Here is a 20,393-nt window from a genome sequence, read left to right as displayed (position 1 = left end):
CCGAACTTACACGGGTCCGTTCAACCCTACCTGTCAGATATCTTGTGCTGTCTGTTTTATATTTATACTCAACAAAATATAACAATTTTGGAGCATCCTTTCTTGGAACTTTACGATATTGCTGTTTTTCTGTTAGACCTACTTATTATTTTTTTTATCAATTAATAACAGTGTTACCAGTAGGATGGTGCTTCACTGCACAAACTCACACTATCCAATCCGTGTTACCAGTGCCAGACTATGTAGGTACAACTTCTTGACAAGAATATTGGTGATGAGTAGAGATGAGCGAATCAATTTGCAGGACTCTGGTCAAGTGGCCAGTTCAGTCGTACTGCAAATACATCCTAACTTCCAGCATCCCAAATCCTCTTTTGATTTTGTAGTCCTGGCATGACGTCATTGTTGCAGGGTGACGCACACATAACATTGTGACAGGTCTACAAATCAAAAGGGGAGTAGCAGATACTAGCAGGTAGGAGGCACTTTGCAAGACTCTGGTCTGTTGGCTATGGATGACTAACTTGGCCGCTGGACCATGGTTCTGCTAATTAATTCATCTCTAGTGCTGACAATTTTATACATAGATTTCTAAATAATCATTTTTATTTAAAAAATCACTTTAGTCTTAAAATGAACAATGCACCAATGTTTAAAGGGCATCTGTTACCAGGTTTTTGCTCCCTCATCTGAGAGCAACATAGTGTAGGGAAAGGGACCCAGATTCCAGCAATGTATCACTTACTTTACTTGGAGCAGAAGTTGTGACACAATCAAAGTTTTCTCTGCTGTAGATGTAGCAGTGTTCAAAAAGCTAACCCACCCATACCCCCGATAAGCAGATTTCTATGTACATTGTATATTGACAGTAAGCTGCTGATCAGTGCTGGGGGTGTGGTTGTACCAGGAGGCAGACAGGAAATTTCGCTTGTAGGGATAATCTCCTTCTGATAAAACATGATAGTATTGAAACTAGGGCACACAGCCTAATAAATGACACGTTACTAAAATCAGTGTCTCAGCCCCATCAGTGTAAAGCTCCATTAATGTTTATTACATACAGTCATGGCCGAAAATGTTGGCACCCTTGAAATTGTTCCAGAAAATTAAGTATTTCTCCCGGAAAATTCTTGCAATTACACATGTTTTGATATATGCATGTTTATTTCCTTTGCGTGTTTTGGTAAACACATCTTTCTACTGTTTAGTGTTTACCAAAAAAGGAATGATGCCTACAAAGAAAAGAACACAGTACCTACAGTCAAATATGGTGGAGGTTCAAAGATGTTTTGAGGTTGTTTTGCTGCCTTTGGCACTGGGTACCATAACTGTGTGCAAGGCATTTTGGCACTGGGTACCATAACTATGTGCAAGGCATTATGAAATCTGAAGTTTACCAAATGATTTTGGATCACAATGTAGTGCCCAGTGTCAGAAAACTGGGTTTGTGTCATGGGTCTTCTAGCAGGGCAATGACCCCAAACATACTTCAAGAAGCACCCAGAAATGGATGAAAACAAAGTGCTGGAGAGTTCTGAAGGGGCCAGCCATGAGTCCAGATCTAAATCCCATTGAACACCTGTGGAGAGATCTTAAAATTGCTGTTGGGAGAAGGCGCCTTCAAATATGAGAGACATGGATCGGTGTACAAAAGAAAAGTGGTCCAAAATTCCAGTTGAGAGGTGTAAGAAGCTTGTTGATGGTTATAGGAAGCAATTAATTGCAGTTATTTATTCCAAAGGGTGTGCAACCAAATATTAAGTTGAAGGTGCCAACAATTTTGTCCAGCCTATTTTTGGGGTTTTCTGTGAAATTATGTCCAATTTGCCTTTTTTTCTCTGTTTTTTTATGTTGTTTTTCAGCAGTGACTGTACATAGTTTGTATTTTGTGGGAGCATTTTTGAGAAATCTATTCTTGAAGTTTTAATCCTAAGTGCAGTGGGGTGAGCATAGCACAAACAGCTTTGCTGTGCTTTCTCCATTTCTGCAACCCGTCTCCGGTCTTTGGTGGACAGGTCACTTTTCTCTCAGTGGCCTGTCTCCCCTGTGCAGGTGCCACCACTCACCAGGTTTGTTTCATCAGGAGGGGTGGTGCATGTGATTTAATCTCCTAATGACATTGTGAGATCCATGGAATGACTTTCGCAATGTCATTAGGAGGTCACTGTGCATACGCTGACCCTTGTGATAAAATGAACCCATACAATTGACACCTGTGTATGGGAAACAGGTCTTCGAGAGAATAGTGACCTGCCAATCAAAGATTGGAGGACCACTGCACTTGAGAATAAAAGTTTAAAGCTGGATTTCTCAAAAATGCCCCAATTAAATACTTCAAGCGAGGTATGAATTTAATAAGGATTAAAGGGGTTTGAACTCATGCCTTTAGTTAGGAGTAGAATATCTTGCTGACAGGTTCTCTTAAAGATGTGAAAAGACTGTGTATCTTCACCCCGGGATTGTGAGCCTTAGTTTAAAGCTAGCTCACAGCAGTCAACAAAGATATAGCAGAAGTAATTGACTGCCATCAGTATCTGCAGCAGCTCAATTAACTCTTTACATTCCACGGTCAATAGCAACCACTGCATGTAAGGAGTGTGACAGAGGAAGATCGCTCCCTCTGTCACTGCATTGGCTCCCTGCACCATATTGCTAATAGTTGTTATGGAAACCAAAGGTCTAAGACCTCCTGGTCTGCCTGTCCAGAACTGATAAAAAAAAAAGTTGTATATATCCAAAAATGATAACAATAAAAACTAAAACTCAATATATAAAAAACAAGCTCGTATAGAGTTCTTTACACAGAAAAATGAAAAAATATGGCTTTCAGTTTATGATGTATAATAAAAAAATTGTAAATAATTGTGCAAAAATATTAAGACATTATACATTCAATATTACTGAAATTGTATTGAGCTGTATTGTAAAGCCATATCATAATTTATAACGCATGGAAAATGAAAAAAAAAAGCAATGCCAGCATTGCAGTTTTTTGTTTATGCTCCTCTCAATAAATAAAATTGAATAAAAAGTGATCATAAAGTTATGTGTAGCCAGAAATTGTAGCAGTCAAAACTAAAGCATTTCCTGCAAAAAGTAAGCCCTCACAACTCTCTAAGTTATGGGTTTCAGAAAATAGGGCCAAAAAATATATTTTTAAGTGGGTTCTGTTTTACAAAACATAAACATAAAAAAACCTAAATACAAAATAAATTTGGTATCGTCACTGACCTGCAGAAAAAAATGACAATTATCCTAAATCAAAGGTTTATGGTTCATTCCACCAACCAAAAATTGTAATAAAAATTTATCAAAAATTCATATGTATCCCTAAATTGGGCCAATGAAAACTACATCTTGTCATGCATAAACATAACACTCTTCGAAAAGACAAAAATGATTTCTTATCAGAGCATTTATCGTATAAAAGTGACAAATCATAAGTAAACTCTGTGAGGTTAGTATCATAATCATGTTGACCCACGGAATAACATTAACACTTTTATTGTGCAGCAAATAAAAAGTGTTTAAAATGTAAAAAAAAGGCAGCAGAATTGGTGTTTTTACCTATATTTTCCCATAAAGAGTTAACAAAGTTAGGTATTAAGTTGTATGAAGCTGAAAAATAGTCTCACTGACTAATCCATCAAACAACAAAAAATGTTCTCATACAGCTATGTCGATGAAAAGAATAAAAGTTATGGCTCCTGGAATGTGGTAATGAAAAATGAAAAATATGTTAGGCTTGGCCCTTAAAAGCTTAACAAAGTAAATATTGGATGCTGAAGAAATTCTCTATGGATATAAATAAGATGACAGGCAACAAAATTAAAATAAATGATCTCGAAATTAAATAACTGTTTGTCTCTATGCATATTCATAATATATTAGAGTATTCTGCTGAAATTTCTTTTATCATATAAAAGGCATAAAATGCATTTTTCATTTATCAGAAATATCTTATTTGCCATCTCTAATTTACATCTTTTCACCAGTTAACTATTGTAATGCAGCAGCTTGCTAGCATTACTGTAAAAGGTCCAGGATGTGTTTTACCTGACCATGTACCTTCCCCTTTAACTGACTGGTCACATGACTGTGACATCACACAGGTCCTGTATGCACAGTAAAGCTCTGTTCACATGACTGGGACAGCACACAGGACCTATACACACAGCTGACTGATCACATGATTGTGACATCAGCAAGGTCCTGTCAGAATGTGGGTGTCTGTGCACAGGATATATAAACCCTGGTGATTTGAGACAGGTGTGTTCGGTGTGAGGCGTGAGGCCTGTGCTCCGTGTGTGTGGGACACCGTTTGTGAGAGGCCTAGTGAGGCCGAGAGTGAAGCCTGGCAGCCTGAAAGGCCGAGCCCGGATCCTGTGCGTGGATGCCAGTGGCCTTTGAGGGAGAGCCGGCTTGTTGAGGAACCCTGAAAGGCGCAGGCTGGATGTCAAGTGTGGAAGACATACCAGTAGCCTACGAGGGGACGACGGCTAGAGACCCATACCTGGGAAGCCACAAAGCCACAGTGGTGGCAAGCGTAATGGACTGAGACAGCTAAACCCGGCAAAGGTAATACCCTGTGCTATATGGACGTTGTGATATGAACATTGCTATTTTTACCTTGCCGTAAGCTGTAACCTGGAGCAAGTGGGCCTGTGTGCCACTTGGCTCATGAACATTGTGTTAATGTGTGTCGGCGTGCAACGGAGTTGGACCCGGTGAACTGTGGCTTATGAAGTAATAAACTGCAGCATTGCGAGAAAATACGTAAAGACATTGCACGTGTGCATTGATTGACGCAGCGAAGCGAGTAACCCCAGTATGATGACTAGCGCTGCCTTACATAATTTATAAATTACTAATTTTACTATAGTGGATGGCGACAGGTGCGGCACCTGAACCACTCACGATGGCAGCTGCAATGAGACTTATCCAATGTTTCCATACTCAGATCATGCTCAACGGGGGCCCAAAATTAGGGTGCTCCTATAGTAAATTAAGGGTGTTAGGGTCTTCATGGCAGTATATACTAGTTCTTGCCAATTTAGAGTTTTGGCAGAAAGTGACCAAACCCTTTAAAAATTGGGAACATCTGTGCAGGGTAAAAAAAAACTAAGGACAGATACCGGATTTTTATGACTGGATGTCTGCACCCAATAAAGGGCAATACTATTCATACTACTGCAAGACAACTGGTAACTGACGGAGTGCTGGAATCAGGAATCTTTATAATGTCCTCAGATAGGGAAACAATAAGACCTCATATACATTAGATGAAAGTCTAGACCTGCTGACTTTGGTCTGACCAGCAGACAGGGACTGACTGGCAACTTTTACCCTGGGAAAAAAATCACATAGCACTGGCTAATGAGTATTGGGTCATTCGTAGGCATTCATGTATGTAGCATGCATCCTAGGTACTCACACTCCTTCCACTAAATATAAGAAACTCACCTCCCCTGTATATAACAATACACATTCATTGGTAATGTATAGTGATGAGCGAGCATACTCGCAAGTACTCGGTACTTGCCCAAGCATCTCAGTACTCAAGATGCTTGGAGCTCGCCAAGTACTTGCAAGATGCTCGGGCGGATGCTCAGGTCCCCTCCCTGCAAGTTTGGCGCTCTTTAGAGCGCCAATCAACTTGCAGGGATTGCCTGCCACTCACTGTAATGCCGCAGTCATGTTGGTTGTGGCATTACAGTGGCCGCACAGCGTCATCAGGTCTATATCAGACCTGGCGCCGCTGTGCTCGTCAGTCTACTCCGCAATCAGGCAGTGTAGGGAGAGGTGCTGCTGAGCTAGGGAGAGATTTGGTTGTGTATTAGGTAGTTTAGGGAGAAAACAAGTGCTTTACACATATCCATCTCAACAAACAGTCCTTCTGAGGACTAATCCATCTGCAGAGATATCAGGCAGGCAGTGTATATAGGCAGGCAGGCAGTGTATATAGCAGACTGCAGTGCATATAGCACAAGAGGCTCCATTCCAGTTCTGCCTTTTGCTGCTGTACTTCTAGACAAAGGCCCAGGTCTCAGGGGCCAGGAATAATTGTTTTTGGATCTTAATCCTCATTATTTGCTTAAAAAGCAATCCAGAGAACACCATTTTTTTGCGCAATGTGCTAGTTGGCACTGCAGAATACAACCAGGTCCTTTCCGTATTACAGCGCTAAAAATCCAGCTATTTAAAACTGTGGTTTGTCCGTCACATGGATCACATATAATTGCGCTGAAAATACTGCCATTTTTTGCCTCCATTCAAATTTTTCTTCAGTGTGTCAGCAAAGTTTTTGACACTGGTTTGCTGTTCAAAATAGTTACCTACAGGCCAGGTATTTAAAACTGTGGTTTCTCCATCACACGGATTACATATAACTTCGCTCCAAATTCAGCCATTTTTAGTGAGCCCTAATGGGCAAGGCGCGTGGCAAGGGACGGGAAACTGGACGTGATGGTGATGGTGCATGCAGAGGCCGAGGCTGTGGGCAAGATGAAATTGTGCCACAACAAACACCCACATCTTCTCGCCCGACCTTCCTGTCCCAATTCCTAGGGGACCGCAGCACACACTATTGAACGCAGAGCTGTGTCAAAAGGTTGTTGGTTGGATAGCGGATAATGCTTCCAGTCTCTTAGCCACCAACACCACCACCACCCTGTCTTCTACACTGTCAAGTCTCAGTAGCCGTGAGTCTGGACTGCATATTCCTCACCCTGATCCTCCTTCCTCCCACCATGCCGAGTGCCCGGAGACAACTGATCCCACACTTGGACACTCTGAAGAGCTGTTCACTTTTCCATTTATAGATTCGGGCCTCTCGCCCGGTCCACTTGAAGAGGGGCAAGAGGAGATCGCATGTAATGATGCCCAAATATTTGAGCAGCCACGGTCACATGAAGGCGACGGTGGGAAACTGTCACAAGAGGTGGATGATAATAAGACACAATTGCCAGAAAGTCAGGAGGAGGACCAGGGCATGGAAGTGGAAGACAAGATGGTGGATGATATAGTAACTGACCCAACCTGGCTGGAGGACATGCAGAGTGAGGACAGCAGCACACAGGGGGAGGGAGGCAGAGCACCCCAACAGGCAGGAAGAAGCAATGTGGTGGCTGCAGACAGAAGGCAGGCAATCGTTCCCCGTAACACCAACACGAAGGAAGTTGCCAGTAAAACTCTTAGGTCTTCCCGAGTCTGGTTGTCTCTTAAAGACTCTGCCGATAACCCCAAAAAGGCCATTTGCACCACCTGCCTGGCCGGCATCAGTGTGGTGGTAAAACTAGCAGCCTGACCACCACCAGCATGATCAGGCACATGGCAGCAAAGCACATGACTTTGTAGGACGAACCCCAGGATCCAGGAACAGTGTCTGTGGGTGGCACCATTGCTTCTTCCGCTGTTGTGCATACAAGCCAATCCCCTGTCCATGGTGCATGCGAAGATGCCTCCTGCCCTGCACCTGTCATTTCACACTCTCAAGTAGCAGCATCAGGAAGCACGTCCTCATTCTTGTCCCAGCGCAGCGTTCCGTTGTCCATACCCCAGTCCTTGGAATGCAGGCGCAAATAAGCAGCCAACGCCCCACAGGCCACGCTACTAAATTTCCACATTTCACGACTGCTTGCACTCGAAATGTTGCCTTTTAGGCTCGTGGAGACGGAAGAATTCCGCAACCTGATGGCAGCGGCCGTCCCTCGGTACTCGGTCCCCAGCCGCCACTATTTCTCCCAGTGTGCCGTCCCCGCATTACACAAGCACGTGTCCCAAAACATTAGCCGTGCCCTCAACAACGCATGCAGTTACCGGGAAAGTCCATCTAACCATGAGCACATGGAAAGTGCTTGTGGGCAGGGATGGTACATCTCGCTGACGGCACACTGGGTTAACATAGTGGAAGCCGGGACCCAGACGGACCTTGGGACAGAAAACGTCCTCCAGACTCCAAGGATTGCGAGCCCTAGGTCAATCAGGGTTGCCCCCACAGTCTACAGCTCCTGCACCTCATCCTCCTCAGCCTCCTCCTCCTCTTCAGCCTCCATCTCCGAAATGACCATATCAGTCACAAGCTGGAAGCACTGCAGCACTGCCTCGGCCAAGGGGCAACAGGCTATGCTGAAGCTAATATGCTTAGGTGACAAGCCGCACAATGCTGAAGAGTTGTGGACAGCTCTGAAAGTGCAGGCAGATCTGTGGCTCACAGTCCTGAACCTACAGCCAGGGAATGGTTGTGTGTGACAAAGGCCAGAACCTTTTGGCAGCTCTGAGGCGAGGCGAGCTCACACACATACCATGCCTGTCCCATGTGCTTAACCTCGTGGTTCAGCGGTTTCTCAAATCCTACCTGCAGCTGCCGGATCTGCTTGTTAAAGTACGCCGCCTGTGTGCCCATTTTAGGAAGTTACCTACAGCTTCCACCGCCCTTGCCGTGTTTCAGCCGCGTTTGCAGCTTCCGGCTCACAGACTGGTGTGTGATGTCCCCACGCATTGGAACTCTACACTGCAGATGTTGGGAAGGATTTGTGAGCAGAAGAGGGCAGTTGTTGAGTACCAGCATAAACAAGGCCGTCGGTATTCAGTTCAGACTTCACAGATAAGACCTCAGTAGGGGACATGGATGTCAGACATATGCACCATCCTCCAAAACTTTGAGGACTCCACCAATATGGTGAGTGGTGATGATGCCTTAATTAGCATCACCATCCCGCTTCTCTGTCTTCTGAAATGCTCTCTGCTCACACTCAAAGAGGATGCATTGCAGGCGGAGCACAATGAGATGGAGCAAGGAACCATACAGGGTGATAACACACAGCCCAGCCTCATCTCATCCCAACGTGGATTGGGTGACAATGAGGAAGAGGAGGAGGAGGAGGAGCTAGTTTCATGCACTAAAGATGGTACTACCTGCACAACTGTCATACCATCTGTTCAGCGTGGATGGCCAGAGGAGGAGGAGAGCGTGGTCAGTCATCCTCTTGGTGAGGACACGGAAGTCTTGCCTGTTAGCAGTCTGGCACGCATGGCTGAGTTTATGTTACGCTGCATTTCCCATGACCCTCGCGTTCTCAAAATTTTGGGTGACAGTCATCACTGGTTTTGTGACACTTCTAGACCCACGCTACAAGGATAACTTTATATCTTTTATTCCTGAGGTGGACAGGTCTACAAAAATGGGGCAGTACCAGATGGCCCTTGTTGCGGAACTATTAAAAAAAATCCCATCTGAAAACGCTGGCGGCAGAGGTCACAGTTCGTTGGACAACCAAGGAGTACAGGCAAGAGAGACACAACTTCAATCCAGCAGAGGCAGCGGAACACTGTCAAGCTTCTGGGAGAATTTTATCAGCCCCTCCCATCGCACAAGCCCTAAAGCGTGGGGTACTCTCACAAGGAGTGCAAAGTTTGGGAAGATGCTGAGGGAGTACCTTGCCGACCGTACCAATGTCCTCCGTGATTCCTCTATGCCTTGCAATTAGTGGGTATCCAAGCTGGATACGTGGAATGAACTGACTCTCTACGCCTTGGAGGTCCTGGGACTGCCCTGCCGCTAGCGTTCTATCAGAGCGGGTTTTTAGTCCGCTGGTGGAATTATAACTGATAAGCGCATCCGCCTGTCAACTGAAAATGCTGACAGCCTGACTATGAACAGCATTATGAAAAAGGGCTGGATTGGGCCAAACTTCTCAAAACCACCGAATTCTAGCAGGGTAACATAAACTCAAATCCAGAGTCTTTTTTTGGGAGGTGTATTCCCATGCACCTCTTCACACCCACACATGGGTATACACTTCCTGATTTTGGCTATTTGTCCTCCTCCTTCTCCTCATCTTCTTCCTCCACCGCCATATCACCAGGGTGACCGTGGTCCGTGATGCAACACCCACATAATTTTTTTAAAGGGTGTTTATGATGCCCGTAAAAAATATTTTTTATACAGTATGTTCATGTATATCCCCCAGGGGTAAATGTTTATCAGCCTATACACTTAGTGCATGGGCATTACAAGTATAGGAGACCCGCTCCTTTCTAATGGGAACATTTTTTATGAGGCCCTCCTCCAAGTCTCTTCCAAGGGGCATTGGAGTGCCTCCCAATTTTTGGCAGCCCTTGCATTCACTGCATAGGCAAACGCAATGGGAGACCCACTTCCTAATAATGGAAACATTGTTTTCAGGAGGCCCTCTGACCTCCACGTCTCTTCCAAGGGGCATTGGAGTGCCTCCAAATTTTTGGCAACCCTTGCATTCACTGCATAAGCAAACATAATCGGAGACCTACTTCCTAATAATGGGAACATTGTTTTCAGGAGGCCCTCCTCTACGTCTCTTCAAAGGGGTATTGGGGTGCGTCCAAATTTTCAAAGTGGTTTTGGGGTGCGTCCAAATTTTGGGCAGCCCTGCCACTCACTGCATACCCTATAACAGTATAGGAGACCCACTCTTAGTAATGGGAACAATAAAACATAGCCGGCTGATGGCTCTCTAAGAATAGTGAGGGCCGACTGCTGGCCCTTTAAGAATAGTAAAGGCCACCTGATGGCCCTATAAAAATAAGCTTTGTGACTTTCAGAGTCCCTCCTTCATAAATGAAACATGATGTGTCTGATGATATCTCACACACCACATGGCCAGATGCGGTTGTAAAATGTTAAAATGACATTTCCTGGTGAATGCATTTGTCACGGTTGAAAGCCATGCAAAAGTGCAAAAACGCATCAGAAACGCTACGTGTGAACATAGCCCAAGGTGTGGAGGAGCAGTTTTGTTTTTGGTTATTTATTTTGCTTTATATACAAGTCATTACCCTGGAAAGGATGTTCCTTAACATATTTCCCAGGAAAATCCATTTTGGTTTAGTTTTTGTATGTTTTATTGTGAGTGCGTAAAAGTGGCGTAATACCTCTGACAATGTTGTTGACAGAAGTGACCTGGGAGTCAGAAATGCTTCCATGGGTCTTCCCCATGCTGTTTCCATGTCATTTGAGCACTGATCTCATCGATTTGGACAATTTTTAAGCCCTCTGCAGACCGCCGGGGGGAGCCGCCTGAAAATTTCTCGAGTTTCCCATAGTCTTACACTGGGCTCGTTGCTCGGGTCGAGCACCCGAGTATTCCAATGTGCTCGACCTGAGCATCAAGCACCCGAGCATTTTAGTGCTTGACCATCACTAGTAATGTATAATTATTGCTCCCCAAAAGTTATATAATAACATACATCAATTGTAATTTCATTATTGCTCACCGCCCAACCCACCCCCATAACAATTTATACGTCTTTACATGAAAATCATTATTGACCCTCTACTTCCCCCAAGCAAGTATAAAGTATAAAACACATCCCAAATATAAAGTATAAAACACATCCAAGTATAAAACACATCCCAAGGTATACACTCACCTTCCACCATCAGCCCAACTTCTCTAACCACCAAAGCAACAAGCACACCACCCCAACCCCTCCCCACACAGTAGATCATAACTAGTGAGCACTGTTTCCATCCATATCAATATTGTTTGCCAGATAGTGTGACACTGATACGCACTGCCAGAGAATTCAGCACAGTGACCCTGAATCCTACCTTCTCTCTAGGATGCAGCTGTGTAAAGGAGTCAGGAAAGTCAGTCAGATTCAGTTGCAGCCGCTAATGGCATCCTCCTCCTCTCCAGCGGACAGCACACAACAGAGGCATTTAGCATGGGAGCATTTCATGGGATGTAGCCGGGAAATAATTTACATTTTCTGATAAAGGTACAGCGCAAACAACTTGCTAAAGCATTGCACTGCTCTAAACAACTTCTAGAGGACTGGCCGAATATTTGATGAGCAATTGAAATTTCAACAGCCCATATCTATCAGGCCCAAAGGTATCAGGCGGTGACTTTCTAATATCGCCTTGCTGAAAACACATGAATACTGACAGCTATCTCAAATATATGGCTGGTTTAAAGCCGACAACTTTCCCATTAAGTCTTAGGCTGCGTGCACACGATGCGTTTTTCATGCGTTTCCGTTGCGGAATTTCCGCAGCGGAAACGCATCAAAAACGCATGGTAATCTGCACCCCATGGTCCCCAATGGCATTCCGCAATGTCAATGCACATGCTGCGGATTGTTCCACAGCGTTTCTGCAGTGCTCATAAATCCGCAGCATATTCATTAATTTTGCAGAAGCACAGCGGAAGCGCCGCCATTGACTTGCATTGAGACGCATATAATCCGTGTCTGTACATTTGTACACGCGGATAATATGCGATTCAATGTGCGGATGGTACCCAGTTCTGGAGGAGAGAAGACTCTCATCCAGACCTGGGTACCATTGTACCTGTAAAAAAAAATAAAATAATAAATAAAGTTTATATTCACCTGTCCAGCGGCCCCTGCAGCGCTTACCTTCCAGGACCTGAGATGACGTCGCGGTCATGTGACCGTAACCTGTCTCGCGAGATGCCGGCAAGCCAGGAAGGAACCAGGAAGGAGCGCGACAGCACACCCGGCGGCATCGGAGGTAAGTATAGCTTTATTTTTTTTATTTTTACGGTCACACTGTATAAATCCATGCCGTTTGCATGGATTTATACAGTGTGACCTAGTTGTCAAGCACTTTCCAAGTGATGCTATCACCTGGAAAGTGCTTGTCAGTCCGCATGCGGAAACACATGCGTTAACGCATGTGGATACGCATGTGAATCCGCATTTATTCTGCAGGAAAAACACATGCACAATCTGCATGCATTTTTTCTGCCAGGGAGATGCAGAAATGCTGCAGAAATTTTCTGCTTCATTTCTGCATCGTGGGCACATAGCCTTAAAGGAATAATCTACTACCTGGACAACCTCTTCTTGAAGAAAACCTGTCACCTCCAAAACTAATATTTGTAGTGCTATAGTGGCAATCTTCATGTCTGGCTTACTTAATGAAAGTGTGGCTGCAGGAGAAAATTAAGTTTTATTTTCCCTGCAGCCTCTTGCTTACAGTAATTGAGGTAGTGCAGGGGGGCTGTAATAGTCACCACTTACTACATAACGAAAGCGCTGTAATCACTCCCCTGCACCTTGACGGATTGGCTGCTCTGCGCACACACTCTAGGCTGCAACAATAGGGACAAAGGACACCCCGTATAATCTTAGGCAATCACTTCTGATACCTGCATATACAGTATCAATAAAAAAAAATCACACCTCTAAAGACAAATGCTGATAAAACCCGGGTGAACCAGGACTAGACCAAAATATAAAGTGCTGTGTCCGCACCATGTGTCCTGCTTCTGTGTGAAACATTGAACTGCACTTGGATATCATCCAAGTGTATTCCAACATCCATGGACTCAGACAATGGAGAAGATGTAGAAATTAAGTTCTCTGTCTTCTCCACAACTGTGACACGATTCTCTCATGTGAGAGAATCGGATCACACTAAGATGACACTCGGCTCAAACTCTGTTAGAGTTTGAGCCGAGTGTCATTAGCATAATCAACGCAATTCTCTTGCATAAGAGAATCTACAGTCATCTGACCGCAGCCAACAGAAAAAGAAAATCCTCATTTTAGGATAGCAGACTGAAACTATGTCTCTAACTCAAGGTAGGACTCTCCAAAGCCTACTGTACCTCAATGTGACAATGGTTTAAATATCTTTCACAGATGACTGCTATTAAGCACCAAACAGCTGTATACGACCTGAAATATATTTCTATAAAATTATGAGTGAATAAAGTATAGCTCCTCTGTTATTCCTCCTAGAAATTTATGTATAAATTGACAATAGGGTGTTACCAGTCTGGGGTGTGATCCTGCATGGCAGTGTCCTATCAGTGCTGCCAATATCAAACTGTGCAATAATACAGCCCATTAGCAAGAGGAATAACATACAGTTGATAATTTATTCCTACATGGCACAACAGTATTACTCCAAAATTGTTATATTATAGGAAATACAAGTATTTACTAAAACAAACATTTCCGGAAAGGTGATGTTTTTCTTTAATTGAGTAGTTACTATATACAGTGGTGTATACTGTGTAAAGTGTGTAATGTGTCATACTTTTGAGATATTTTTAATTTATAAAACCTTTTTTCTAACTTTTTTACAGCTCCCATTTGCAGAAACATTATATAATTTCTATGACAATGGAGCTACGAAGACCAGAAGAAAACGTAGTGTCAAAAGCAGAAATCACTTAGAAATGCATCCCAAGGTGAGTTCTCAAGGCTAGGTATTGTTCTTTATTACACTCCTCAAAAAATTAAAGGGAACACTTAAACAACACAATATAACTCCAAGTAAATCAAACTTCTGTGAAATCAAACTGTCCACTTAGAAAGCAACACTGATTGACAATCAATTTCACATGCTGTTATGCAAATGGAATAGACCAGAGGTCCCCAACCGCCGGTCCGCGGACCAGGACCGGGCCGTTGGGGTTTTTCAGCCGGTCCGCAGCACCGCCACAGACAATCACTAAACATTGACAGTGTGCTCTGGTCTGCGGTGGCTCAGAGCACACTGTGTGGGGTGGATGCTGCCCGCTGTTCTAGACTCCCGCAGGGTAGACCTGTAGAGGACCTGTGATGACATCAAGGTACATAACTGTGATGTCACCACAGGTCCTGAAGCAGGATGAAGCAGGGGCGGAGCTACCGCCCGTGCAGCCAGTTCATTGAACGGGGGCCCCGAGGGAGAGGGGGCCCCTCCAGCCTCCAGCAGGGCCGCCATCAGGGCATGACTGCCCTGACTCCAGTATGGGGCCCGGCCGGTAGGAGCCCCCTCGGAGCCCCCCTCTTGTGCGTCTCTCTCCTCATGGGGCCCCCGGCTCCATGCAAAGCGCCGGGTCCAGGACATCTCATAATTCATCTGACTTCCGGTCATGTGACGGCGCCGTCACATGACCGGAAGGCAGGAGAACCTGGTGTCAGCGATTTGGACGAGCGCCAGGATTCTGCAGGGATCGCATGGGGGTAAGTATAACAAGTTTTATTTTTTTTTAAATACAATTAACTAGGAGTGGGGGGAATGGGAGATGCACATGGGGGGAGGGGAGAGATGAGAGATGCACATGGGGGAGGGGAGAGATGAGAGATCCACATGGGGGGGAGGGGAGAGATGAGAGATGCACGGGGGGATGAGAGATGCACGGAGGGGATGAGAGATGCACGGAGGGGGATGAGAGATGCACGGAGGGGGATGAGAGATGCACGGAGGGGGATGAGAGATGCACGGGGGGTGAGCTGCACATGGGGGGGTGAGAGATGCACATGGGGGGGTTATGTTTACATAACTTTGTTGCCTTATGAAGGGCGGGGGGGGGCCCCAAAAATTTCTTGCACAGGGGCCCACTACAGTCTGTGTCCGCCCCTGGGATGAAGTAAATGCAGCTGAACAGCAGCTGTCAGGACAGCTGCCCTATCCTGCTGCAGGGCGTGATGGGGCCTCAGTGATGCGGCTCCTGGCACAGCACATTATGTGGGGCTCCTGGCATAGCTCCTGGCGGGGACCTGGTCTACACTATATGATAAGTATGCACTAAACTCCAAATCCCTCCATTACCCCGCCCCCATATGACCAAAGCCCCGCCCACCCCACCCCCTCCTTGCTGGGCCATGGAAAAATGATCTTGCTTCAAGCCGGTCCCTGGTGCAAAAAAGGTTGGGGACCACTGGAATAGACAATTGATGTAAATTATTGGCAGTTATCAAGACACCCTCAATAAAGGAGTGGTTCTGCAGGTGGGGACCACAGACCACATCTCAGTACCAATGCTTTCTGGCTGATGTTTTGGTCACTTTTGAATGTTGGTTGTGCTTGCACACTCGTGGTAGCATGAGACGAACTCTACAACCCACAGAAGTTGCTCAGGTAGCGCAGCTCATCCAGGATGGCACATCAATGCGAGCTGTGGCAAGAAGGTTTGCTGTGTCTGTCAGCGTAGTGTCCAGAGGCTGGAGGCGCTACCAGGAGACAGGCCAGTACACCAAGAGACGTGGAGGGGGCCGTAGGAGGGAAACAACCCAGCAGCAGGACCGCTACCTCCGCCTTTGTGCAAGGAGGAACAGGAGGAGCACAGCCAGAGCCCTGCAAAATGATCTCCCGCACGCCACAAATGTGCATGTGTCTGCACAAACGGTCAGAAACCGACTCCATGAGGGTAGTATGAGGGCCCGACGTCCACAGATCGGGGTTGTGCTCATAGCCCAACACCGTGCAGGACGCTTGGCATTTGCCACAGAGCACAAGAATTGGCAAAGTCGCCACTGGCACCCTGTGCTCTTCACAGATGAAAGCAAGTTCACACTGAGTACATGTGACAGACATGACAGAGTCTGGAGACGCCGTGGAGAGCAATTTGCTGCCTGCAACATCCTTCAGCATGACCAGTTTGGCAGTGGGTCAGTAATGGTGTGGGGTGGCAATTCTTTGGAGGGCCGCACAGCCCTCCATGTGCTCGCCAGATGTAGTCTGACTGCCATTAGGTACCGAGATGAGATCCTCAGACCCCTTGTGAGACCATATGCTGGTGCGGTTGGCCCTAGGTTCCTCCTAATGCAGGACAATGCCAGCCCTCAAGTGGCTGGAGTGTGTCATTAGTTCCTGCAAGATGAAGGTATTGAAGCTATGGACTGGCCCCCCCGTTCCCCAGACCTGAATCCAATTAAGCACATCAGGGACATCATGTCTCGCTCCATCCACCAACGTCACGTTGCACCACAGACTGTCCAGGAGTTGGCAGATGCTTCAGTCCAGGTCTGCGAGGAGATCCCACAGGAGACCATCCGCAACCTCATCAGGAGCATGTCCAGGCATTGTAGGGAGGTCATACAGGCACGTGGAGGGCACACACAATACTGAGGCTCATTTTGACTTGTTTTAAGGACATTGCATCAAAGTTGGATCAGCCTGTAGTGTGTTTTTCCACTTTAATTTTGGGGGTGACTCCAAATCCGGGCCTCCATTGGTTAATAAATTTGATTTCCATTGATGATTTTTGTGGGATTTTGTTGTCAGCACATTCTACTATGTACAGAACCAAGTATTCAATGAGAATATTTCATTCATTCAGATCTAGGATGTGTTATTTGAGTCTTCCCTTTATTTTTTTGAGCAGTGTATTTCACTCAAATATTGAAAACATGAATATTAGTATATTTTATCTTATGGAAACTCTCTCTTTGCTACTCATCCTACTCAACTATTTTTTCAGTCAAATATGAATAGGTTGGTATGGTGCTCAAAAACATCCACAATATATACAGTTATATGAAAAAGTTTGGGCACCCCTATTAATCTTAAGCTTAATGTTTTATAAAAATTGGTGTTTTTGCAACAGCTATTTCAGTTTGATGTATGTAATAACTGTTGGACACAGTAATGTTTCTGCCTTGAAATGAGGTTTATTGTTCTAACAGAAAATGTGCAATCTGCATTCAAACAAAATTTGACAGGTGCATAAGTATGGGCACCCTTATCATTTTCTTGTTTTAAATACTCCTACCTACTTTTTACTGACTTACTAAAGCACTTTTTGGTTTTGTAACCTCATTGAGCTTTGAACTTCATAACCACGTGTATGCAATCATGAGAAAAGCTACTTAAAGTGGCCACTTGCAAGTTGTTCTCCTGTTTGAATCTCCTCTGAAGAGTGGCATCATGGGCTCCTCAAAACAACTGTCAAATGATCTGAAAACAAAGATTATTCAGCATAGTTGTTCAGGGGAAGGATACAAAAAGCTGTCTCAGAGATTTAACCTGTCAGTTTCCATTGTGAGGAACATAGTAAGGAAATGGAAGAACACAGGGACAGTTCTTGTTAAGGCCAGAAGTGGCAGGCCAAGAAAAACATCAGAAAGGCAGAGAAGAAGAATGGTGAGATCAGTCAAGGACAATCCTCAGACCACCTCCAGAGAGCTGCAGCATCAACTTGCTGCAGATGGTGTCACTGTGCATCGGTCAACTATACAACGCACTTTGCACAAGGAGAAGCTGTATGGGAGAGTGATGCGAAAGAAGCCGTTTCTGCAAGCACGCCTCAAACAGAGTCAGCTGAGGTATGCAAAAGCACATTTGGAGAAGCCAATTTCTTTTTGGAAGAAGGTCCTGTGGACTGATGAAACCAAGATTGAGTTGTTTGGTCATACAAAAAGGCGTTATGCATGGCGGCAAAAAAACACAGCATTCCAAAAAAAACACTTGCTACCAACAGTAAAATTTGGTGGAGGTTCCATCATGCTTTGGGGCTGTGTGGCCAATGCCGGGACTGGGAATCTTGTTAAAGTTGATGGACGCATGGATTCCACTCAGTATCAGCAGATTCTTGACAATAATGTTCAAGAATCAGTGACAAAGTTGAAGTTACCCAGGGGATGGATCTTTCGGCAAGACAATGATCCAAAACACCGCTCCAAATCTACTCAGGCATTCATGCAGAGGAACAATTACAATGTTCTGGAATGGCCATCCCAGTCCCCAGACCTGAATATCATTGAACATCTGTGGGATCATTTGAAGAGGGCTGTCCATGCTCGGCGACCATCAAACTTAACTGAACTGGAATTGTTTTGTAAAGAGGAATGGTCAAAAATACCTTCATCCAGGATCCAGGAACTCATTAAAAGCTACAGGAAGCGACTAGAGGCTGTTATTTTTGCAAAAGAAGGATCTACTAAATATTAATGTCACTTTTCTGGTGAGGTGCCCATACTTATGCACCTGTCAAATTTTGTTTGAATGCAGATTGCACATTTTCTGTTAGTACAATAAACCTCATTTCAAGGCAGAAACATTACTGTGTCCAACAGTTACTACATATATCAAACTGAAACAGCTGTTGCAAAAACACCAATTTTTATAAAACATTAAGCTTAAGATTAATAGGGGTGCCCAAACTTTTTCATATAACTGTATATTGTCATGGCCGGTTTATGGTGAAATCATGTTCTTTCCACTTCCGGATTATGGCCCCAACAGTGGTCACTGGAACCTTCAGTAATTTAGAAATTCTTCTGTAACCAATGTATTGCAACAGTAAGTTTGCAAAGGTTTTGAGACAGCTCACTCTTTTTACCCATCATGAGATGTTTCTTGTGTGGCACCTTGGTAATGAGACACTTTTTATGGGCCATCAGTTGAACTAGCTGATATTATTTTTCACTAAGTGGCAGGATTGCTTTCTAAATACTGATAGATTTCAGCTGGTGTCATGACTTTTCATAGCTTTTCGCACCTCTTTCTTCATGTGTTCAATAATTTTCCCCTGTGTCATTCTCATAACTTAATTTATGGAAATATATAACGCAGCACTACTGAACCAGGTGCTCGAGTAGGGTCCAATTCCATGTAATTATAGGAAAACCTCAGCACTCAAAGGCAAAAAGTAAGCGTGATTTAATAGCAGTCCACAGCAAAAAAACATTTTGGACAACACGACCTTCATCATGTACTGTGAGGGAGATCTCCTGTAGGTCAGGGTATGCTAGAGTGGTAGTCAAAATGCAGTATCCAACGCTAGTATATAATTTGTCAAAAGGCTGTAAGCCTGGGTATGTGGATTAGGCAGCAGTAACGCGCCACTTGTCAAAGGCTGAAAACTCTGAAATATCTGTGTATCCACCGCTTGTCAGGGCCTAAGGGTTCAGAATTTTCTGTGCAGCTGCCAAAATGCGGTGTCCACCACTTGTAGAGGATGTACTGAGATTGGGGGGTTGGTGCCCTATGTAGGAAGTGGGTGGGAGTGGCCGCGGCCTGACAAACCGACAATCCCTGCATGTGTCACAGGTGTATGACAGATGTGACCCATGCAGCTACGGTGACACTTTCATCGATGCCAAGCACGCCTCATATACTCGGCGGGCACCTGAGCGTGCTCACTGAAGGGGTTAACAATTCATACTCTCTCAACACTAATGCCTAATAATTCTGCACACCTTGATAAAGGGCATTGTATCCTTAGGCCGCATCTTCCCTCATGACACAAGTACACATCGCCTGATCTGCTTCACACAATATGCAGTCAGGTTTATACAGCTTGGAGGTGGAATATCTGCATAAAATGGTGATTTGGTCAAAATACTCACTGCCTAATAATTGTGCACACAGTGTATACAGTAGTGGAAGGACTCTAGTACAGAATATAAAGATATAATACATTAAGATGCATATTTACTATGTTTGTTTGTTACTTTGCTTTACTATAATTGTACCCTGGTGAAATGTTTTCCAATATTGATGTGAGCATTTTTAGACCCACAGTGGTTTCAAATAACGAAAATATTATCAGCATCATGACCCCATTTACAGGATTGGCAGAAGTTTCACATCAAACTTCCACAATCATTGATGGCATATCCTAAAGATATTCAGTGACTTAATGACATGTGAATGAATATCCATT

At 44.6% G+C, this 20,393-nt stretch overlaps 1 protein-coding gene across 2 annotated transcripts in view; it reads left to right on the top strand.

Annotated features, from left to right (window-relative positions):
• The window catches only part of PCSK2 (proprotein convertase subtilisin/kexin type 2), a 370,368-nt gene that overhangs the window by 79,756 nt on the left and 270,219 nt on the right, over positions 1 to 20,393 (top strand). The window contains exon 2 of one of the 2 annotated variants that reach the window (XM_073672191.1): positions 14,103 to 14,207. The exons of the other annotated variant lie outside the window; for it this stretch is intronic. Within the exon in view, the coding sequence (XP_073528292.1) occupies positions 14,103 to 14,207 (105 nt within the window). The remainder of the gene's footprint in view (positions 1 to 14,102; positions 14,208 to 20,393) is intronic. 2 annotated transcript variants of the gene reach the window in all.

The sequence above is a fragment of the Phyllobates terribilis genome, unplaced genomic scaffold (assembly GCF_046119375.1).
Source record: "Phyllobates terribilis strain yellow unplaced genomic scaffold, ASM4611937v1 Scaffold_3__8_contigs__length_932513732, whole genome shotgun sequence".
NCBI classification, from domain to species: Eukaryota; Metazoa; Chordata; class Amphibia; order Anura; family Dendrobatidae; genus Phyllobates; species Phyllobates terribilis.
Note: the sequence above shows the minus strand (reverse complement) of the source record. Positions and strands in the feature narration are given on the sequence as shown.